This window comes from Neodiprion pinetum, chromosome 2 (assembly GCF_021155775.2).
Source record: "Neodiprion pinetum isolate iyNeoPine1 chromosome 2, iyNeoPine1.2, whole genome shotgun sequence".
NCBI classification, from domain to species: domain Eukaryota; kingdom Metazoa; phylum Arthropoda; class Insecta; order Hymenoptera; family Diprionidae; genus Neodiprion; species Neodiprion pinetum.
Genome location: NC_060233.1, coordinates 15,188,789 through 15,212,310, shown reverse-complemented (window position 1 = coordinate 15,212,310; position 23,522 = coordinate 15,188,789). Strand labels below are relative to the sequence as shown.

The window sequence follows — 23,522 nt, the reverse complement described above, 5'->3', positions numbered from 1 at the left end:
ACACCAATGCATTGACGAGTTATAAAATCCTAAAGTCAAAAAAAATATTTCCATGTTATTGAAATAGAAAATAGAAAAATATTAAGAGCTAAAATTTGGACAGCATCTTTTTGTCTCAATATTTTCGTCTTGAATCTTGAAAAAAAAAATATTATATACATGTATATAATTATATCTAGAATAAATTGTATAATAATAATTACAAGTATGCAGTACGCTGATTTTGAATTAGCATACAGATATAAGTCTGCTCTGTACGGTAAAGGTAGAGTGAATTTTCAGCGACGCGAAACAATCGTGAAACAGTGTTAAAGATTTCACGGTAATATATTTACAAAAAATTATCTCAGATCTAAAATGATAAACTTAAGATTATAGGCAATGTTATTGTATTCACACCTTCATGATATGATTTTTAATCGGTAGTACCGTATTGTTCCCAGTATAAGCCGACCCCGAATATAGGATGGCCTCCAATTCTGAGACAGTATTTCAGGGTGTTTTTCTTAGTTACGAACATAAGACGGGTACGCGCATAGAATGAGAACGACTTTGGCGTGTGCTGTCAACAACTAAAAATCTTGGCTCAGACTCGAAGCAATACGGTATATCAGTTTTATTATTAAACTTATATTCAATTCCAATAGTACAAAAATGTTTTCGTCACTGTTGAAACGATTTTTCGTACCAATGAATATCTTATTATTAAAAAATGGTGATATAAAATTCAATCAATCACCAAAAACTGAAAAATTACCAGTACAAAAGGGTCTTATTGTCAAACCCTGCAAAACCGACAAACTGTTCCAACAAATAATGTAGGTAAATTTTCATAGTTCGGACTTAACAAATGAAGTCCTATTGAGTTGCCTGTGGCTTGGGGTTTGGGGAGTTAGCTTCTGGCTTTTTAGGACTAGAGTTGATTTCTTGTTGTTCCAAGCGTCGGTGTCGGAGCATTGTAGATAAGACCCCGTTGAAACTTGCAGTCTTTTTCTTGGCACTACCTTTCGGAGTGCTTTCCCCAACTCGCCGAACTGGCATCCGTGGGGACGACATTTCATCCATAAAGTCAAAATCAGACTTCTCTTCAGTTCTATTAGATAGAACAAGAATATATTTTTCTTTCTACTTTGCAAGTAACTTTTACCCATCAATAAACTTTTCGCTTGTATTAGTAGAAAATAATATATTGGTCATATTATACTGTATATTATGTTTGTATAATTTTTAGATAAAACTCATATTTCTATGTGTATTTATATGAAAATCATGATATCAAATCATTTATATGTATATATTTTGGTACAAGAATGATATAACATGCATATATATTAGAAACTGTCGATAATATAAAAAATTATGCTGCATGTCTGTATGGAATTACATAATTACTTACTTATAATCCTGTGAAGTGTGATCCTGTTGACGATTATTGGTGGGTACTGGCGAAGGGCCTCGTCTTCCTGGACATTTCCATTCCAGTTCAAGAATATGATGGTTCACCTCCAATCCTTCAATCAATGCCATTATACTCTCTGGCTGCAGAGTCCATTCGTTCTGTGGAATTAAAAAATTGTTTTACAAACTTGACGATATCTCGAAAAGCTTGAGTCGATATCAAAATTACGAATTAGGTCTACACAACTTTCCATACTCTGAAACTTGGAAAATTTACAATACTCCATTCTAACTCGACTCGCTATAATTTATTGAAATCATTATTGAAAAAAGTGTTATTAGTACCGCTGTAGTTGCCTCATATTTTTCATCGTCAGAGCATTCGACTGACCAATCCTCGTCGCTCTGTTCCATACTTATGAAAAATGGTCAAATTTTCAACATGTCATATCCAGTGATTTAAGGTTAATCCGTTCAACGTCCGAATACATTCAGACGGGACAATTTATATTATTCTAAGGCATCCAGCGTTCAATGCGACTTTGGCATTTGTTGCAAACTTCAAAGATCGCCCTAGATTACTTTATTTCTACTACAAACAAATGTTCGATCGAATCTCAGACAACCGGATTACACTTGTATTTTACGTTACTTTATGTCACGTTACGTTACACAAGGGCGTAGCCATGTCTGTTTGGTGGCTTGGTGCTTTGCGGCGCGTTGTCTACTACGTACAGTACAAAAGTAATCTCAGACGGAATCCACAAGCCGTACGCACAATTCAGAATCTGCCAATGAGACCTTAATCCCCAAGCAAAATTTAACAATCAATGGTACATGTAATAATTCCATGTGATTCAACTTTCGGTATCATATAACGGCACCGTGGAGTCAAGTTGCGTTTAGATCTCGGTTAAAACATATTGTGAAAGTCGTGCTAATGGAAGCAATTGAAGGAATATCACAATTTTTAGACATTGGAACTCGGTTGGATTTAAAATCCATCGCTTTGCAGCACGTGCTGAGTAAGTTTATTACCCTATTGATTATTCATTGACCAATATCAATAAGTCTACATTAACCTAAAATATCATATCATATTATGATGTTCTTGTCTTTGAGCTTGTAAGAAATTAATTAGGACATTTGTTAAATAACACCTCAGGGCCAAAAATCATAACATGACAATAATCGTCCAATGAAGGAGTTATCGAAGTGAAAACTTCTTTAGCGGCGCTTTTGTATGAACATATATCGTAAGAGATTCAGTCACGCCACATGGAAATTAAATTCAGTCGAGGTAGGCTTGAAGATGAAGAGATATCTTCAGTATCAACTGAGATACATGCAACAATTCTGCCTTCATCGACCAAGGTATTTCTGCAATGAGTCTTTGACTGAAGATTATTAAAGGCAGCAGGTAAATGTAAATGACTTATGTGATGTTGGCCTGCGATTTTTGAATTTTTCAAATGATTTTATACCAACTAATTGCTCCCCAACTTCTCTTAATTGCTCTCTAAATTTGATTATTTGCATTCACACGGTTCTCGAGAAAATCGCAAAAAATGCATCTTTGGCAGCCGTCAGGTGTTTCAAGGATTTTAAAAATCCGCAGAATTTCCAAAGAATTCATGTACCAAATAGTTGCTCTTCAATTGCTCCCTAACTTTTATTATTTGCTCCTACACAGTTTTCAACAAAATCCAATCAAAAGAAAAAAAACTGTTCAAATTCAAAAAAGTGTTTCGAACAAACTGATGGTTATTCAAACGAAATGATATTTGCTTTCCATTGTACCTTAATTACTCCCAATCTTATGTTATTTTTGTTAATTGCGTCTGCGTGGTTTCGAATAAATCGAGAAAAAACGAAGAGGGGCTTTTCGCGAAGCGTTGTCGAATTCGATTTGATATATTCCCTAAATTAATATATATATATGTATATTCCCTTAATTTCTCCTGGGCATCTCGTAATTACTCCATAAGTCTTATAATTTGCTTCTTCATAGTTTTCGAGAAAATAGGTAAAAAACAAAGGGAGTAGTTTGGAGGTTATATCGACGAGCGGCAGATTTACACTGAAATCTCCTATATAGAAATATTCAATTCGGCTCAAATACATATTGTTTCCAATTTCTTCTCGATTTGTTATCAATTATATATCAATTTTGTCATTTCCTCCATCGTAATTTTTGAAAAAAACCGGGAAAAACATCACTGACTGATGGTGTGGCCGAGAGTCGAATAGTTTCAGATTCAAACTCGTGTCCGTATCGGAAAAATAATAGTTCGGCCCAACTGCCAAATGCTCGTCATCGCTCCTCGATTTTTATAAGTATTCTGTCAGTTTAGTCAATTGCTACTACCTAATTATGGAGAAAAAAAACATTATAAAAATTCTATCGCGTAAATTTTCTTTGATGGCGAGTAGCGTGAGGCTACATGGAGATAGGACAGGATAGAGACTAGGTATAACGCGACGTTAGAAGTGTGGGAGAGTTAGCAAGTAGGAGCAATAAATAGGAACGACGGTGGCGGTACACCGAATGTAAGAACCGTATAAGAGTGTATAATAAAAGTTAGGGCGTAATTCAGAGTAATTAAGGAGCAATTATTTGGCGCACTATTTTTTGAAAAATTCGATGGTCGCAGGCCAACTTCACACATATAGCTGAATGGGGCATTTTTAAGCTCCGTACCGAAAGTTCTTATCGTAACATACTCGAATAACATAAGCCCCATAAGCAAGTTGATAAATGTAGGGCACTATGTAATTATCGCACCCGGTGTGACCTAGTAGTTGCTTTCAAAGGATACCCGTGACCGGCTGTTTTTAGCAATCCTCCGGCAACGTCAAGAGCATTGAAGATATGGGGATAATAGCATTGCCCTAGATTTAGTGACTCGTTCATGGGACTTTGAAGCTCTTCACCCCATCCCCTATCTAGTTTCAAAAAGCCTCATTTATCTGGCTGCCAGAGATGTGACCATTAGCAATCTTCGGTCAACGAAAGAATGCATATTTTGATGGGTAAAGCCGAGACCAGTTACATGCTCTTCATTATTCTTTCATATATGACGGGCACAAAATATGAATTGACTAATTACATTGAATATAGTTTTATTGTTCACGAATTATTGTTTTAGGTGTAACAGGCAGCAATGATGGAATTGAGCTGTTATTGAGCTTACCTGAAATAGTAAGGCAACTTGTTCTGCTGGTACAGGATAATTCAACATCAGTCTGCAAAGATGCCGCTCTTTCATTGATTAACATATCAGCTTATGATGGTGGAGCGAATGCATTACTGGTTATATCAGAGACATCGAAGATGAGACCAGATGAAAAACCAAATGATAATCTAGTACATACTTGCCTTAGGTAGTAGATACACTTCCTAATGATAATCAACATATAATTGTAAAAATATGAAATTGCCCTCATCAGTTCTCAGTTAACTAAACATAGATTATAACAAATTTATTTGGTGATAACAAAAGGCAAAAAGAAAGAAGAACCTGGATAAGCATTGTAATTGTTTCACCAAGAAAAAAATTCAGTTAGAAAAAATAAACAATTTCATGCAGTGATTTTCTCAGTTCATGATGAACTATTTATTTTCAAATTCTTTCCAATGAAATTGAAGTTATCAAATTAACGTTTTTCTACTTCCTTTTTAGTAATCTGATAACAATCGAACACGTTTGGTTTCTTTTGGATTAAGTATAATAGAAAAATGATCATAGATAGGATTTGAAATTTTTTTCCGACTTATAGTTCTATTTGTTATTTGCAGATGCATTTTGGATAAGCAGAACGACTTGGCTGACCCATGTTGCATGATTTTGTCTAATTTAACGCGAGCGCATTCTCTGACAGAAAGAATTTTAGCGGTAGTTAATAATAGCGGTTATGCATGGAGCGCAATAATTGCCGCCTTTACGGCTCAGAAATATAACGAAAAGGGAGCCACCCTCCATTACTTAGGCCCTGTTTTCAGCAATCTTAGCCAATCTATTACCATGCGAAGGTATGTTCTCTGTACAAAGTAACGTTAGTAAAATGCCAATTATTTCTAAAATTGCACAAAGTTACAAAACTACTGTCAAATCTTCTGTCTATACAAAGAAAAGTTGTTAATATAGATCAGCTTACATTTTTCTATTCTTTTAGATATTTATTGGACAAAGAACATTGCGTCATTCAAAGACTTCTTCCCTTCACAGAATATGTTGAAAGCACGGTAAGACGTGGCGGAATTGTGGGCACATTGAAAAACTGTTGTTTTGATACGGAATACCATACATGGTTATTAGGCCCTAAAGTGGACATTTTACCTCGACTTTTATTGCCCCTTGCTGGTCCGGAAGAGTTCGACGACGATGATAATGACAAACTTCCGATAGAACTACAGTATTTGCCTGAAAACAAAACTAGAGATTCCGATCCTGACATCAGGTAAACCGGAGAAAGATACACTAGAGAAAAAATACAGTTTTAGGATTCTGTGATAACATATTTCGTTGTATATTATCTTCAGAACAATGCTGTTGGAGGCTTTGGCTCAACTATGCGCAACAAGGGAAGGCCGTGAAATACTGAGGGATAAGAATGTATACGTTATCCTGAGAGAATTTCACAAGTGGGAAAAAGACAGAGCAGTTCTATTGGCGTGCGAAAACGTTGTGGATATATTGCTCAAGTTAGTTCTGATTTTTAGACAGTTTCTAATTGTTTCTGAAAAGTGAAAAATTTTAGTAATTTCTCGAAATTTTGAAGACATTTCTCAATTTATATGCAGAAAATTAATGTCGGCAGATTTGTGGAAAAAATTTGCTACGTTTGAAAACTCTCTGAAAAGATTCCGCAATTATAGTTTTAATGACTATATTATTTTATGAATGTCCAGATTTTCTCAGCTGCATTTGAGATGGTTTAATTTCAACTGCTTCTCAAAAGTTTTTAATTACTCTCACAAAGCCATCCCAATTTCTCCTAACGCGTTACGGTCGGAAAATACGCAGAACCACTAGAACTCGGAATTTTTCAGATCTGTGATACAAAACGGAGTTCTGTCAAAATATGAGTTCTTTCTAGAAGTTGATTCGACTTTCACCCCTAACTCGATTCTGTCAGAAACAGCCAGATGAAATAAAGTTTTTCATATTTTTGACAAAAAAACATACAGTTTCGAACGGAATCCGAGTTGTTATTGGAACAATTCAAAGTTTTGCTGAAAAAAAAACAGTATTTTTCTCAGAACTGTCCGAAAAAATAGTATATTTCTGTGAAATATCTTCAAAAGACTATAAGAAGTTTTTGAAATTTTTTTACTAGTATCATAATGAAACAATAAAACAGAAGAGTTAATAAATATTTTTCAGAAAAGAGGAAGAGATCGGCTTGGACAATTTGAGGGAAGTAAACATACCTGAGGAGTACAAGGAAAAATTCAAAAAAATGGACGAAGAATATATAAACGATTCATAGGAGAAATTTTACTCTTCCGTGGTAATCGTTGAGTTAAAACATGAATCGTGACACTTTGTTGTAATACGTAAATACGAAAACCTTATCACTAAAATTATTCTACAAATGAATAGTTAATTTTAGTGACCTGGGTTTACTCTAAAATATTGCACTTCCCCTTAAATCAGTGAACTGGGTTTACTCTAAAACATTGCACTTTCCCTTAAATCTTTTATAACATAATAAATCATTTAGTTCAGTTTAAAAAAAAGTAAAAATTCCATCAAAAATTGACAAAACTTTTAAATATATAATGTAATCAATGACACTGTTATCCTGACACATTTAAGTTTTTTTTTTTAAACCAAAATAAACCGTGACAAAGAAATACTAGTAGTACGATTTTATTATCCTATACTAACTTATATTTCTCACTTAAAGCAGGTCAATCAGGACAGATAATTTCATACTGTCGTCCTATTAAATTATTCAAGAGCGACATTTTGTGACGTTCTTAAGAATGCGAATACCCTGTAGGTCGATAATTTGTCCTGTATCCGTAGCGTGATCTGTCTAGAAAGTGAGACTTTCCGTGACAATTAGAGGTCATTCGATAAAGTATTATAGCTGCATATTTATGCCATCTAAGGATTCATGATATCTATCTTATCACATATAGGTACAATGTATACGCGTAAGAAATTCGACTATGGTCAAACTTGTCTGATTGCAAGAATACAAGATTTTCAGATGAATACTTTTTCAGATCGAGACTCCTGCAGTCCGGGTAAAATTTATCTTGCGGACCAATGTCTCAACTGATATACAATACGTTGGTAATTGGCAGTTGGATGGCAGGTTAAAACATATAATCCGTCTGAAAACACCGCCAACAATTTCGAAGGCGATCGTTTACAAGCGCGTTCTCCACGTCTTCGGCGTTCCCGTACCATTTGCGAATCGAGTGGTCAATGTAATTAGACAAGTTTGACTAGATATAATTATCAGCACTCGATCGACTCAAAAATGTGGTACATTTCTGAGAACTACATCGTCCCACAGATTTTAGTTATCAATACGTTACATTATTGACCCGTGGGATCCTTGACAATATGGGCGTGATTAGGACAATATGGTGTCACATTGGGCTATCAGCTGATTGTTTTCGATGAATTTAACAAACGTACGAAGGAACAGAAAACATCGTGCAAGTCGTTGGCCTTCCATTTTCTGACCGTGAATCAATACAGAGTAAAATGGATGCACAGAAATAGATTTTATAATTAAATATGGTGGAATGATAGTTAGTGTGGTATATTTACTGCCAGCGACTGAAGTCTGCTAACAACCAGAATAAACGTTTTTTCGGTATCTCCTATTACCCATAAATTCTCGACAAGATTTCCTCGCAAATATTAACGTAAACTGCTTCTAAAAGCGAGAAACTTCCATTTTTTTTTTTTTTTGTCGGAAACCTGATCTTGTGCTGGTAACTGGTCAAATTCTCCATCTATACAAACTGGCATACTGCACAAATTTTCGTAGTATTATGTACAGAAAAAATGGCAATTATAATACTACTTGCGTCAATCAAGGTAAATAGCCAAGTCCAGCTTCCATGCTCGCTGAACTTTTCAAGCTCGACGCGTTACTGGCTCTTCTCCCGACCTTAGCAGAGCTGCCAAATACCGCGGCAATTTCGGCACTTTTTTTTATCGACAGCGCTTCGTGGTGCGCTCTCGATCTGCCAGTCTCACTGGCAGCAGCTCGCTTTCCTCTTCCGGTACCTCCAACATAGATTAAACGTCCTTGCGGATCTCTTGCACCGACTACCAATACCTTATCGCTGTTCGCAGATGTCGATCGAGGGTTTTTACTCGGACTGAAAAGGTCGTAGTCCAAAGCCAGATTATCCGAACTGTTTGCCCTCGGGCGAACCTAGAAAAGTAAAATCAAGTTCACAATTCAAAATCTCACGTAATCGTGGTGGATCAACATAGCACTGAAGCAACAACTACTAATCGTTTTAGGCACATTGTGCCAATACCAAGCGAAGAAAAGTTTATGCTAGCTTTAAAACTGCTATTTTATGACATTAACCCTAATTAGTCACACTTCGTTAGAATTGCATAACGGTAACAGGGGATGAAATTCGCCCCAGCCCCAAAAAAATGATATCCTGCTTTAGGAATGAGTTTTAAAAATCTAAAAACAATATCTACGTATTGTTTAAGGATCACGGAAAAAGCTCTCTTAGTTTTCCTAGCCAAAATTGATTCTTTAAATACTGTAAAACATCGGCAAAGTTGCGGTACTATGAAACTCTACGACGAGTTTGAAAAATATTGCTGTTAATGCTGATATTCACCCCAAGTGATCAATCAGTGTCACACTGATCACTAAAAGATTAACTTAACTAACTAAACTAAAAACTAAAAGTGTAACTTACTAATTAACTAAAAACTAAAAGTGTTAAAAGACACTAAAAGACAGGGAATAAAAAGACTTGTACAATTTAATGCGACGCCATTCTTTGGCGCCAGATGGTGTCGTCCTGATTCGAACTCTCACCTTGTGGAACTCCAAGCTCCTGGATGAGGAGTAACTTTTGTTTGTTCTGACAGTTCTGACGACTTGCGGACTGCCAGCGCGACTCAGGGTGCTTTCCGACGGGACGATGCCGTGCTGTCTGAGTTGTTCGAGAATGGTCGGCTGTCGGACTGGCAGTTTTCGGGCGCAGTAGCACTTGTTGCTTTCGGAACAACTGTCCGTGTCGCACGAACACATCACCGTTGCGACGGGAATTTCCGGCGCCGATACGCGCCGCGACAAAGAGCAGTAGCATTTGTCCGCAGAGACGCACGTGCACGATTCTGAATCGTAGCTACATTCACTGCAGCTGACGTATCCGCTGCTACTTCGGTTTGCTGCTACTACTCTGCCGAAACGTCTGCCTGTGAGCATTCAAGAAAGCTATGAAATAAAAAATCACGATTATCATAATGGCGCTAGGAATAAAATTTAAACCTGAGTTCACCGCCAGGTTCACCGTTATCTATAAGACAGACACTGTATAAATTGTCAAACAATTATACTGTACAACACTGTCAATAGTCCCATGAAATCTTTGATTACGTTTGATTAAACCTGTTCTGATCGTAAAAGTTTGTCGAAACTAGAAAATTATTCAACAGCGTCAACGCTACACGTAGTAATATTTAAGAAAATAATTAGGTACATATTTCACATTTAGAAATCTCAGTTCTGCGTGTTCAAGTAGTTACCCTGCTCGATTCTGACGTTGACGTTCATATCTCCAAATATCCAAGTCCATTTATACGAAATCGTAACAATACATTCGTGAAATACATGCCTTTTCTTTATTTCTGCGTCAAATGAAAATATGTTGGAGTGTTTTTGGTCAGAATTGCGTATATAATGGGGCTGCTAAACCTTTTTTTGTGTTTGAGATATGTGGACACTGATATTTGGAGGTATATACGACAACGTCGAAATCGAGTAGGGCACCCCCGTAAGAATGAATGGCCCGAAAGCATATGACAAATGGAACATTAGGAAAAGAGATAAAATCGTGTAAAAGTCTCCACGAGTGCTTTTTGTGCTTACGAGAGTAAACTCGAAGGAAGCAATGCAATAGATATGATTCTGATTGATTTCAAATAACACAAGCTAAAATATCAGCAATCTAAAAAACGAGTTTATATAGTTACTCAGATAGAACGCACGTATAGATAAAGTCTAAATGACCGCCCATAATATGCACATTATCCGTAATTAATGCGTTTCACTTATATTGTACGTATTTTAGACGGTCATTTAGATTTTAGCTATACATCCGTTCTAACTAGGATAGAATTACGTTCAGAATCATTAAAATCTGCTGATTTTTATCACACTGTAATACATATGAGTCATTTTGCATATTTGCCATCAAAGTAAGCTTAGGTTATAGGAACCGGATGAAAAGTACCAGATCTCAATCGTATTCAGCTTTCTAATTATAAAACCTTCCTTCAAATTATTGGTACCTTAGCTTGTGTTATTCGACTTTGCTCAGAATCATATTTCTATAATAGCTCTGCAGTAGGGATGTTCTTTCATTCTTGTTCACCGTATGGGCACAGATAACATTGCATAGTAATACTTTTAGAAATCAAATAAGGTAAAAAAAATGTGTCATTAAATATTGCACATTTATGTAACATCGTCATTCCCTTTCATGAGTAAGTTCTTGTTGAACAAAATTTTCAAGAATCTAATCAGTTTAAAATTGAAAACGTCATTTTGAAACTTCATTCATCAAAATTTTGTAAATTTGCCGAGTACTTCAAAAAGTGCGAATTGCATCAGTTCAAATCGTCATTATTTGAGTACAAAGACTTACTACAAATCTAATTATGATTATTTTATATACAAATTAGATATTAAATATTATGTATAATACATCAAACATCTCAATAAGCGATTAAAAGCATTGTTAGCTTTGATAATAATTATAATGTTTTCATTACAGCGTAGATGTGATCATTTTATTAGTCTGAGAACTAGAATATTGTTGAAAGTATAACTATTGAATATATTGAAAGTTTATAATAATATAGAAAGAAATAGTTCAAAATCGAAAAAAAGAGAGAAGACCAGAAAAATTGCAAAAATCATTAGCGGGAGAAAAGAGTCACTTTTCTCTCGCGGATGAGGGAAAAAGTATACGCGGAAATCATATACTACTTTTCTCCCGCTTATCAGGTCAAAAAAGTAAATATTATCGTTGAGTCGGTAATAAAGATTTCCTCTTCTATCTTTCTTATAACTTTTGATTTCGACGGTACGGACCATTCATCCTCTTAAGATGGGAATGAAAGTGTGTTACACACATAAAACGGTTTTCAACTCACAAGTATCGCTGTCTTCGGAGGTTGTTTGTCCAATGGCGGCCTTCGGACGGCATCGAGAAGATCTTTTACGGTTTAGTTTACTGGTGAGGACTCGATTCCTGGTATTTCTGACGTCATAGGACGAACTGCTACCCAGACTGTCGTTCAATTTTCTCGCGGGAAAAATGACCGAGGTGAATTCCGTTGGACCGCCTTTCAGCCGGGAAACTGACCGCTTTATGGCCCGACCAAGCAGACAAGGGCGTCGCGACGCTCGACCTCGTTGCGGTCGACGACGCCTTCGCATTATACTCGCTGAACGCTCGTACAATTCGTCGCGTGTCAAGGTCGTAGCTAATTTCAGGAGGAACTCCTTATAAAGCGGCTTGAGATCGTTGAAGGACATTCCTTCGGGATCTGAAAAAAAATCATCGAACGAATCGTAAATTAACGAATCGTTAAAAGTCTACGCTGCAGACATATATGCGAGTTAGTGGAATTGTGAAATTGTCGAAAAAGAAAACATCGACCAGATGTGAAATATTTAATGCTTTGTTATTTATGAATTTCGGAATAGCTGTAAATTCGTACGAAACTGGGACTGAGAAGATGTAAGCCTTGAGGGAAAGAATTTGCCACTAAATCGCTGGAGTACTAAAAATACGACGACAGGCGAATCAGGTCAGAAAATTCCTTACCTGCATGCCTTTCTCTGAGTGGATACCCTTGTTTTCTGATTAAGCTATGAGCCAAGTAAGAGATACCGAGATTCGTATCGTTTGGTTTGTAGTTTGAAAACATAAATATGCCGATTTTAAGTTAAAACATGGAATATTCTTGCTTCGGAGCAAGTGTCACATTACGTTTTGCATATCTTATTGGCGTTTATAGATTATTACTGCAAAATCTTCCGACACCGGGGTCACGTCTGCATTTTCGACGATCACACATGAACGCATGATATACCCATGTGACGTCATTCGTTCAGTCGTTATTGCAGGGGGCACGGTTAGTTTGAAGTATAGGTAATCGAAAACTAACGGTAAGTTTCTGAAAATAACCCGTTAATTACTCATACATCGAGGTTGGTTGGTCAATGTAATTTATATTTTACGATTCTGCGCTTATATTTACTGTTAATTTGCATCGCGATTAGACCAGCTAGTATAGACAGCTTTTATAGTTGAATTTTAGGTTGAACGTCTGGAAATCTGGCAACTACAGTACGTGTTTGAGACAAACTTATTATAACGCATTGCATGTAACATAAACCATAATGTACCAAACTTACAAGTTTCATTTGACACATATTTCTTTTTTATATTGATGTAACTGGTTTCGATTGTATAATTAGAGACTTGGAGTGACTAAAAATATCGCTACGTATTTTTGCCTCACGGTTCGGAATATGGATTTGGGTTAACATCAACGGTATAATATTAATCAAACAAAGTATACTTTAATTTCCGTGAGAAGAAAATGTATAGAGAAAAGGCAGGGAAAGTGGACCTCCCCGACAATATATCAAAATTTTTCTAAATTAATAAACATTACAAATTTATTTATTTAGTTGCATCCGGAGAATTTTAACATCAAACTTTTACCACGACTTGTTCCTAGTCGTAGTACAATATAGTTAATTCGATGGTAACTGTCTCTTGATGCAAGTGAATAAATAAATTTCTAATGCGCGTTAATTTTGAAAAAATTATACACTCGTCTTCGTTTAACTTTTCATTTTTTGGTTAAAATCAGAAGATTCAACGATCAAAATCTCAACTTCTGACATTATTTCCTTAATATGCCCACTTTGCCCACCTCGCCTCTATCTGAGTTAGAATCACGTTAATTTTTGTCGTTCTCCTTATCAATCATCAAAATCACTATCGTCATTTACAATTTATAATGACTGTTTGAATCGGCAGAAAGTTAAAAAGTAATCTTCAAAAAGTCTAATGGGACAAACTCGCAAGTAAGAATTATCAGCGTGTAGTTTTTCTATCCCGCGTACTTTGATCAGCTAATTTTTTCGGAAGTATCTTGCTGCTCTAAATTTTATCACATCTGTTAAATATTGGGATTTTCGAATTGCACAGACTGTAGTATATCCGTCTTATTTAATTTTAAAACTGATATGTCATCGTACATATTACTCTGCATTGTTAAATGAATAAAAGTCCGGCGTTTTATCAAAAACAATCAACTGCTGAAGCCATATTTATTATCCAGGCCCACGTTAAGGAACACAGCAGTGTTCTCTACTCTATATGATTTTTTTATTTGCCTAAAATTGAAACTCGTAATAAAGCTTCATAAATCAAGTGATTTTCATCCCGTTTCAATCAATTCTGTTTCATTCGCGTCTGCAGATATTATTTAAAATGATGGTAAAAATTGATGTTTTTCCACAAGCCCCTTGCGCTAAAATTTGTTTCGCAACAATTAAAAAAAAAAATCTGCATTTATCGGAGGAGCGTAGGAAACAAAGTTGCTATAGAGATTACATTTAAAAGAATTTACTCCAAAAATTGTACAGTAAGGAACTCCTTAAGAGAATCCACTTTTTACCCTTATTTTAAATAATAGCTGGACACGTATGAAACATAATGGATTGAAACCGGTTGAAAACCATTTCTTTTCCGAAGCTTCATTATGATTTTGATTTTCAAGCAAATCAAAAAATTATAGAGCTTTACTGACGTCTCTCCTTACGGACCCCGACAGCAGAATCGAGGAAATGAATAACCAGACAGAGCATATGATGGTAAAAACTCACCAATTATAGCAGCTAGAATATCGTCGACACTGGTAAGGCCTTCCTGGTTCCGAAACTCGTCGAACAATTCGGTGAATCCTAGGGGAGTGCGGCCTTGAAATTTCTCAGGTTTTCTAGTGCTGCTAGAGTTCAGAAAGCTCCCTCTTCTGGGCAGTTCAACCCTAGTCAGCAAATCGCCACCGTCCAAGTCGAGATCACTCTGTGCTTTCTTGAGACGATTTTCCTGTTGCGCGGCGGAGGAAAACACCAAATCATTTTCCACGCGACCGATTCTCGGAGGTTCACTGCCGGCTCTGCTGCTCCTTCGCGGTTTCGGCTGCGAATATTCCGCAACCTTGGAGGTGAGCGTATTTTTCGATGCTGGTTTCGTCAGCGAGACATTCGACGCTGAAGACTGTCTTTCAGTGACTTTAGCACCTTTAGCCTCTTGGCTATTACGCCCTTTGTACACTGCGGAGTTTCTCGGGTACCAAGACTTTCCTTTTTCGTTATACTCATCGTCTTCGTCCTGATTCAGAGTTGAAATCTTGTCGACGTCCCTGAAGTGCTCCTCGTACACCTGCCTCTGATCTTTGCTGCGCTTGCTAGCCTGACTTTGATCGTAGATGTTGTACGAACCCGATATTTGATTGTAAATCCCGTTCGAGTTGCTCCTCTCGCTCGTCACACTGTTCGCTCGACTTTGATAACCCTGCTTCTTCGTCGGCTGAATATTCTCCTGATTCTGATTAAGTATGTTGACACGTTCCTCGCCGATGCTGGAAGTCGGCCGTCTTATTCCGCCATTCGAGCGATCATCCTTCTCAACTTGCAGCTTCCCGTCATCCAATTTCCCGGTGTTGCGAGGTCCAGGAATTTTCGTCTCAACTCCGACGTACGTTGAACCGGAATGCCCTCGGGTCCTAAAGTTGTCCTTAATATCGTTTCGGTTACTGTCTATTCTTTGGAATATTTCGTACTGGTTCTGATTCCGAGCTGAAATCACCGACTTCCCATACATCGAATTGTTCTTGTTGTTCTCCTGAAGAACCTTCTGACTGACCGAGTTATTATCGACCGTAAGCGACAGCGGCAATGCAACGCTCAGGGCGACGGATGACCGGCGACTCCTTCCTTCCAATATGTCCTCCGCCTTGACCTCGACAGTCTTCCCGCTTCTCTCGACCAAATTTTCGAGTCCACTGGAACTACCCTCGTCCTTGGACAGCGAGTTCTTCTTTACCCTCGGAGGGCGGACGGGATGCGGAGCCGTCGGTCTCGGAGGTGGAGGACCGAGCCGGCTTCTTCCGGTTGGCAGAGCGTCTCGCACGATGCTCGAGGAGAGCGATGCTGCTGAAGCCAAGCTGACACGGCCAACGCCGTTTGTCTGTCTGGGTCGCTGCCTGTTGGCGTCAAGATCGGCGAGCAGCGCGCGGTAAAGCGTAGCGGCTGCTGCCACGGCGTCTTCCTCGACTCGACAGACGAAGGCGTGACATTCGAGCAGCCGCACGGCGCCGGGACGTCTCATCACGACAGCGAAAATCGGCGGGCAGGACCGCGCGCCTCTTTTCAAACTCTTCATCGTCCGGTAGAGATCGGCGTGCTTGTCGTCCCCGCAGGACGAAGGAGTCGCGTCGTCGCCGACCAGCGGCACGAAGGCGAATTGAAGCTCGCCAGATCCCAGCCTCTTTGATCTCAGACCCAACGCGCTCCAGACCGCGATTCTCCGGAAGGGGTTCGTCTTCTCCACCGACTCGCTCGTTCGAAATGTCAGGCCTCGTCGTGAGACCTCCAGCTCAGCTGGCAGCGAATTTTCCAACCTACCCAGGAGGTCTCGGAGGGGCTCCTGAAGACCGCGGACACTCGCCACTCTACCTCCAACTGGCGCAGCTCCCAAGTATCTCACCTATATTGGAGTATTTAGTGATTAGCAGGCTTATTCACCAAGTGAATACTTGCGACAATTAGTGCCGCTAGATTTGTTTTTTCTTTACGTACGAGAGAAATTTTTCTAATTTACCAAATGCGAAATGTTTTGTTAATTCAGGTAAACTTTCTTAATTTTTAGGATTTTAAGGTTATTAGGTTATAAGGCTCTTTTCCTTATAGGGTCACTTTGTTTTCCGTTCGTCTGTCCGTCTGTCAAGACCCTCTTTCTCAGGATTAGGTGGAAGTATCAAGTTGAAATTAAAATCATATATTAAAGTCTACGGTCGCTTGGAGGTGTGAAAATGTCAAGCTTCTAAGTCAACGCAATCAAAAGAAATGGCTATTTGCGTCACATATTTTCATACTCGCAAACTCACTCATCAAAACCTCTGGGGTACTTCCCGTTGATCTAGAATCATGAAATTTGGAGAGAAGCAAGGTCTAACAGTACAAGTAAAGGAAAATGTCCGAAAATAGTTAATTTGTAGTTATATCACGTAAAAGCAAAAGAATTAAGTTTGTACGGAATCTTCAGGGCGAAAGTTCTACTCGCACTTGTTCTGTTTTTTTCTTCACTTTCTTTCATTTGACGATAAAAATTATTATTTTGACCACTTTTTTGATGAATCAAATAACATGCCTTTGATTCGAGAAAAGATTCCCTTCTCCATATTTGATCGCCGTATTTCGTAAATTCAGTAACTTTTTTCTCCGTGTGCAGTTTGCAATCAAAACACTTTTAGTGAAATCATCGTAGGTTGTAAAGATTGTAACGTTTTTCTGACAACGATTCAATGACGTGATCTCTCTAAACACACTAGTAATTGCGTTATCGCCATTAAAATTCCCAACTCTATTTTTTTTTTTTTTTTCTTACGTGACCGAGAGATATTGGATTCGTGAATTCAAAATGGTGGATCTAATATGGTGGATAAACAAAAACGACAAGGAGAAAAATTTTGAACAAATTAGCATTCGGATTTTCATGTTGCATTATCAGAAAATGCTGTTTTTCGTTACGAATTTCGATCATTTATTTACATGCGCTCTTTTTACAATAAATAAATGAAAAAGTTAAAAAAATTTTGTAGACTTAGAAATATTTCGGGGACCACGTGGACCCAGAAAACTTGGCAGTTGTTACGAAAAAAGTAGTTTAATAAATAAAAAGTTGCAAAAAAAAAAGGTGGGACGCTGAGTGTCACATACTGAATTAAAGGATTAATATGTTAGTAAACGGTACATTTTGCGGCAGAAAATGGCGTCAGTTGATATTTCGAATCGCGATTATTTTAAGCGAAATTCAAATCGTAAGATTTGAATGTATTCGTTTCGCCCACTCTGTTACAGGACCGCGATTATTTCCAGATTCAGGTTTCATAAGATGTACGATATAATACAGAATGTTGTGCTCTTCATTGAATGAATAAACCGATTTGCGGAAGAGAGTTTAAATTTTCACCTCTTCACGTCGAATAAATGGATATATATATATATGTATATATATATAATATTTCCTATTATACAAATCCGATGCTTTCGACTTTCTGCTTTATTTAAACGTTTACCTATCACATATGGCATAAGGATACACACTTCAACTGTTTAAAAATCTTGTTGGCAATGCACGCGGCGCGGATTTAAAGTAAAATGAAAGTGGTGCTTAAAAATTCCAACCAGCATAAACCAATGCGCTGTAAAGAAAGTCGTGCTTTGATTACACGCGCATCGCTGTGTATACTGTAAGCAAATACGCCATTAACGGTACGGTTTCTTTTTTGTTTAAGTATTTCGTTTTTGAATTATCCATTTATTTACGTATATATCATATCGAAATCGACAAGTAAATGTTACTTCATGCATATTTAAATATTCTGAATTAAAGTAGGTATCCACTTAACGGATTCGACGGGAAGCAAAAAGAATTAGGAAATCAAATTCAAAAGAATGACATTTTATTTTTTTAAAGATTGATTTCGGCACCGTCTCATTTTTTCTTGTCTGATATTCACATCGAAAAGTTCGGATAGATCTTAGTCTCATCATGTCCTTTGCAGTTCCATCGCATTTATCTGTACGGTCAAACCAATTGCGGTGCGGTTTCACTTATGTTAATTAAATTCAACTATTTCACCGTACAGGAAAAGTCATTAGGGAACAACGAGTTGAATCGGTGGTTTAGATTATATGAATTTTTATGCGCTTGGCAGAGCGTGGACGACACGCGATTCCCGACAAAAAAGCAGACGAGAAAGAAGAAAATAAACAAGACAAACGAATAAGAAATAGCGCTCGAGGAAGAGAGAAAATCTTCTGAATTTCATACACTAGAATTGTCTAAAATGTTTAAAGCGAAGAAACTGGAAAAGAGAACAAACGGCTCCGCACTCACTGGCAATATGGCGGCGGCACATTCCCCTGGGATTCCAGTCTCAGCTTCGACTGATGCGAACATGGCTTCGATCCGAGCTTGGACAGCGCTGTTGACTCGTTTCTGCTCTTCGGCACCGATTTCGTCCAAATTGTCGAACGTCATCGCGGGCAGATTCACCTCCGCGTACCAGCCTCCCAACATGGAGCTGCAGACTGAACGCGTGTCTTCGAAGAGGGCGTCGATCCGCGCCTTGCTGGTCAGCGAAGACTCTGAAGGTGCCCCCGCCAGCCGGAAACCGTCTTCGACGACTGACATCTCGCGAAATATGGGGAAACCGTATTTTGCGATATTCAATTTATCACCTGAGTCGCCGGATCAAATCTCCTCAACTTCTAGTCGTAAGATGTTCAAAAGCCCCGTCATCACGGTCCGCGATGTGTCAGGTCACACTGAAACGAAGAAGAGACATTTTCTAAGGTCAAATATGCGGGGTTAGAGAAAATTCTGTTCATTTTTCCTCTCTGTGGTTATTGGACTCTACGGTAAAACCATTCCTGCAAGAGAGCGCAGCCATCTGGTTGCCGTTTCACGAACTACAACCATTTAATCACGAAAAATAAAACTCGTGTTTCTTAAGTTGTGGTATTTGAATAGCGACAATTTTCAGGAGAGGTGGTCACCCTTTCGGTCTTAATTTTTAAGTCAACTTTGAATAGTTGTTACTAATCCGAAATGGTTCGCAAGTAACCAGAAATTTTACATCTGAAAATTAATAGTTTTATCTTCATTTAAAGACGTAAAGAGAAAATGCGGTCCATAAATGATTAACTTTGCACTCATTTTACTCGAAATGTTTTTCCACGTTAACGTCGGAACCATTTGTAACATTATGATGCAGTTTCGTACACATTCTATTTTTTTACGTAATTTTCGTAAGAAGCAGATTATTCAGGTCCGAACTAGACTCTGTGAGTTATAAATTACAGACATTCTAAAATTTTCTAAACTTGCTCAGAACATACTGAATTTATCGAATTTTAGCCATGTGTTATTTATAGCTAACAGAGTATAGTTCGAACACATATCGTTCTGATTTCTGCACGTACTATGTATTAGAATAGGTAGAATGAGTACAAAATTTCATAGAAATTGCGTGAACGGCTGCAAAGTTATCGTATGAAAAGTGTCGAAAGAAAGTCGTTTTGAGTAGATATAATGAGTGTAGTTGAACAACTATTGCTTATTTTTCAAATTCCAAGGTTTCAAATATACATAAAACTATTTGCGCCCCCCCCCCCCCCCCCTCCCTTTCCCCGCCGCCTTCCAATCTCACACCCTTTAGTACAACAATGAGTACTAATTCCGTAATGCAACAAACACTTTTTGGATCAATTTCGGCTATATTCATAAGCCTACATACATGTGCAAGATAAGATTTATAGCGAATGGATTTTAGCAGAATAAATTGTAATAATATTAGTGTCTAATTCCACTAATTCTTGCGCTATGTGTATAATTTTCTGCTTTGCCATTTGCATTAATTATCTAGTAAGTTAATAGTTTTTTATAGACTTGTTTTACGATTGAAACGGACGGAAATATTTTAATCTTCGTACCTACTTAATATTAGCGAATCGAATGCACGGGTCACTGACACAGAAATTAACTCACAAGTCAAATGGCGAGACCCCGTTCATTATATGGTTTCTCGGATCACAGAATGTACCCTATTCATTTAAGAGACCTCATCACTTTGTTGCAACATTCTATAGCACATTTTCTTTATCCATTCGTCTCTTGGCTGTCGATGTTGAAATATTTTATCTAATTGTCAGTACGTGACACAGCGATTGAGTAATGATACTAAAGTTTCACGTTCATGAGATGGGTACAAAGTACCGTCAGGGAAATACACTGGACGTGATTAATTGCCTTTACTGTTTCACTGACATTGACGTTAAGCATTCGTCAAAACGCCAGACTCCGTTATTCAGAATAACATTAATTTGTTAACATCAAGTCAACACAGCTTAGACATAGAAGTAAAAATAAAAGGAATCGAATAATGAAAAAGTATGATCCAACTGACACGGGTAAGGCTGCACACGTGTGTATGATGTACACGATCCTACAGTTTCACCAAAGGGCATTGACATTTATCGCATATGTATGTACCCATAAAACTTAATAGCGCAGTAATAAGCAATTTAATTTCGCGTCAATGTACACGAAATTCATTATACCGTTTGCACACCGCAGTGCAGACAATTCTCTGCAAACTCGACACGCAAAATTGCGATTATGTCTTGAATTTTTTATCGACTTGAATCAAACTAATCGTCAGGGATATTTAATCACAGAATGAAATCAGATAAAAATTACTAGGCTGGTTTGATTTCAACGAAGCTAATTGTAATCAGAGAACAATTGGAGCACAGTCCAATTCCACGTTCAAATTATATGATCATGAAAAATGCAGATAAAAAGAGAGATGAAATTCACCACAACTTGCTTGCGATACTTACAACAAATAGTGTAATTCCATATTTTGATTATCTTCATTATTGAAAACTGGTTAAATCCCGTCACTAAATTGTACAATATCAACGCACTGCATGGCTCACAATGTTATGGCATAAACGACTCTGGTCACGTCTAATTGAAATTTGTAACTTTTGCTGGAGCACCCCGGTTTGAGAGAATGATAATAAAATGAAAAAAAGAATCCGGAGAACCTGCGAGTTGAAAAAAAGTTCTTCAGACGGATCAGGACAGGAGGCTGTGTGGCGACGCGTGGTCCATCACTGCCGGGAAGGACGCGCGAGGATCGAAAGACTCGAGAGGGATCGACAGAACCGGAGGAAATACTCTTCTGACTCTTCCGAGGTTGGCGCAACGGTAGCGAACAGTCGAGTAACGGTACCAAGACACGAAGACGGCACTGGCGGCCATTTTTCTTTGTGCCGTTCGCCTGCTGGCGCTCCGTTCACGGGCGAAGCTGTGCGGTCGATTCAAGGTACTGTTACTTCAACCACCTCGCTTGATTATGGCTGTCCGTTGAACGCTTGCCCGTTTTTCAGCCCGACCCTTGCTGGACTCCCCTGCCGTAAACGGCCCCTCAAATTCGAATGGTTCCATCTGCGCAGCCGCAGACGCTGGGGTCAACCGTCGAATGAAGATCATACGCTGAGCGTAGGCTCTGCCGATAAAACAGGAAAAACGGTTCAAACCGAGCAGTCAATATTTTGCAATACCGCTAGGTTGTCCATTCGATTGGCAGAACGCTATTCTTTCACGTTTCGAACACGTTTCGTCTTCGGATTTAGAATTAGACGTCAATTTTTCTTACTAGAATTATCCAGCTGTTGACAATCATTGGTGGCTGCTTGATTAATCGGAAGGTCCTTCAATATTATGCACACAGTATTATGTAGAGATTTTCTGTACGAAATTTGAAACATACATTTTTTAACACAACTATGACTGCCTTTTCGTGATACCAAATTTATTGCCCATTTGGTGAGGAACCTTTTTTTAAGGATGAAAAAAATATTTTCATTTTAATTGAATTCAAAAATTTGACGGAAAATTGTAAAACTGTTCTACTCAGGAATTAGGAAAAACAAATAACGACCGTTGACCAATTTGCCACGGAATGGTGTATACGCCTTTTACCCATATTCCGAAATATTTAAATGCGTGCAGGTCTCCGAATCAACACCAATGCCGCTTAATTATTGACCGTGTTCTTTGATGACCCTGTTACAGCTAAACCTAAAAAGCGAACGTACGTGAGTGTTTTCTGCGGTATGCATTTTTCAAATTTTACAGCTTATTAATTATACATCTAGACTGATTTTTCGGGTTCCTCAAAACCGTCTCCTGCATAGATTACGCATAAAATATATGTTTAATAATTAAGGCTATTGATGTCACTTCGCGACCCAATCGGATTATATAGTATAATGGATTTTAGTTTACGATTATTTAATGAGCCAGAGGACTCAGTTCAATGTTTGCCTTGGTTCTAGTCAATGGTTCATGTAAATTACTCGTCAAACTTCAGACCCGTTATGGCTGATCATTTCGCGTAGTAGGATCAAGTCCGTTTCGCAGCAATCATCTATGTTATGACTTAATAACACAGCAGATGCTACGCGTCATTTTACCACTCGATCACTCCAGCTTACAAGGAGAAACACGTGGACTCAAAGAAAATGTCATGAGTATTTATACCAAAAAATTAGGTACACCAGTTGTAGTAAACCCAAGCAAAGAATTATTGCACAGAATTTTGCAATTCCCGTGCTATTTACCAATTGTCTTATGAATTTTCTCATGTCGAGTTCATTTGGCCTTGTGTGTTTATTCGCCGGTAATCTCCTGAGGAATAAATAATTCCAACCACAGAGTTGATTTCGACATGGTGCTGCAGCTCCATGTGACGAATGAGGGATAATTAAGCGAGAAATTGACTCGACCGAGAAAATAGTAATTGGAGCAAACGGACGAAATTAGTGACGACGTCTGAACTGGCAAGTACTCGTGGTAGACATAAACAGTTATGTGGAACGTCGATATGTAATTAATGTGACGATTACTCGTAACGTGTTTGGTATTACTGACGAATAGACATTGTCAAATAGAATGGAACTACGGAATTTTCTTTCCGAACCATAAACGAAGAAATCTCAAAGTT

General features: G+C 38.0%; 3 protein-coding genes across 4 annotated transcripts; 1 reads left to right on the top strand and 2 right to left on the bottom strand.

Annotated features, from left to right (window-relative positions):
* Positions 1-308: 308 nt before the first annotated feature.
* Pa1 (PTIP associated 1) lies at positions 309-2,084 on the bottom strand. The gene is made up of 3 exons (XM_046614174.2): positions 1,744-2,084; positions 1,397-1,557; positions 309-1,093 (listed from the first exon to the last, which is right to left on the bottom strand). Exons 1-3 carry the CDS (start codon positions 1,810-1,812, stop codon positions 859-861), a joined length of 465 nt encoding a protein of 154 aa, XP_046470130.1. The 5' UTR covers positions 1,813-2,084; the 3' UTR covers positions 309-858.
* Positions 2,085-2,109: 25 nt separating this feature from the next.
* Positions 2,110-7,258, top strand: LOC124213173 (protein HGH1 homolog). 2 transcript variants are annotated; one of them, XM_046614172.2, is made up of 7 exons: positions 2,608-2,818; positions 4,238-4,431; positions 4,548-4,782; positions 5,198-5,431; positions 5,575-5,859; positions 5,942-6,103; positions 6,786-7,258. In XM_046614172.2, the coding sequence occupies exons 2-7, from the start codon at positions 4,416-4,418 to the stop codon at positions 6,889-6,891; spliced, it is 1,038 nt and encodes a 345-aa protein (XP_046470128.1). In that variant the 5' UTR covers positions 2,608-2,818; positions 4,238-4,415; the 3' UTR covers positions 6,892-7,258. The 2 variants fall into 2 exon arrangements, with proteins under 2 accessions (XP_046470125.1, XP_046470128.1); XM_046614169.2 differs by lacking the exons at positions 2,608-2,818; positions 4,238-4,431 and adding an exon at positions 2,110-2,423.
* On the bottom strand, positions 6,878-21,836 carry LOC124213170 (uncharacterized). Its single transcript, XM_046614166.2, has 6 exons — positions 21,349-21,836; positions 18,842-19,272; positions 14,542-16,426; positions 11,787-12,182; positions 9,442-9,824; positions 6,878-8,808 (listed from the first exon to the last, which is right to left on the bottom strand). The coding sequence occupies exons 2-6, from the start codon at positions 19,136-19,138 to the stop codon at positions 8,461-8,463; spliced, it is 3,309 nt and encodes a 1,102-aa protein (XP_046470122.1). The 5' UTR covers positions 19,139-19,272; positions 21,349-21,836; the 3' UTR covers positions 6,878-8,460.
* Positions 21,837-23,522: the final 1,686 nt, after the last annotated feature.

Coding starts and splice junctions, on each gene's coding strand:
- LOC124213173 (XM_046614169.2), top strand. CDS start 2,339: ATGGAAGCAATTGAAGGAATATCACAATTTTTAGACATTGGAACTCGG. Junction 5,432..5,574: donor CAATCTATTACCATGCGAAG/GTATGTTCTCTG, acceptor CTATTCTTTTAG/ATATTTATTGGACAAAGAAC. Junction 6,104..6,785: donor GTTGTGGATATATTGCTCAA/GTTAGTTCTGAT, acceptor AATATTTTTCAG/AAAAGAGGAAGAGATCGGCT.
- Pa1 (XM_046614174.2), bottom strand. CDS start 1,812: ATGGAACAGAGCGACGAGGATTGGTCAGTCGAATGCTCTGACGATGAA. Junction 1,558..1,743: donor AATATGAGGCAACTACAGCG/GTACTAATAACA, acceptor TTAATTCCACAG/AACGAATGGACTCTGCAGCC. Junction 1,094..1,396: donor CACACTTCACAGGATTATAA/GTAAGTAATTAT, acceptor TCTATCTAATAG/AACTGAAGAGAAGTCTGATT.
- LOC124213170 (XM_046614166.2), bottom strand. CDS start 19,138: ATGTCAGTCGTCGAAGACGGTTTCCGGCTGGCGGGGGCACCTTCAGAG. Junction 16,427..18,841: donor GTGCCGCCGCCATATTGCCA/GTGAGTGCGGAG, acceptor ACTCCAATATAG/GTGAGATACTTGGGAGCTGC. Junction 8,809..9,441: donor GGAGCTTGGAGTTCCACAAG/GTGAGAGTTCGA, acceptor TTACTTTTCTAG/GTTCGCCCGAGGGCAAACAG.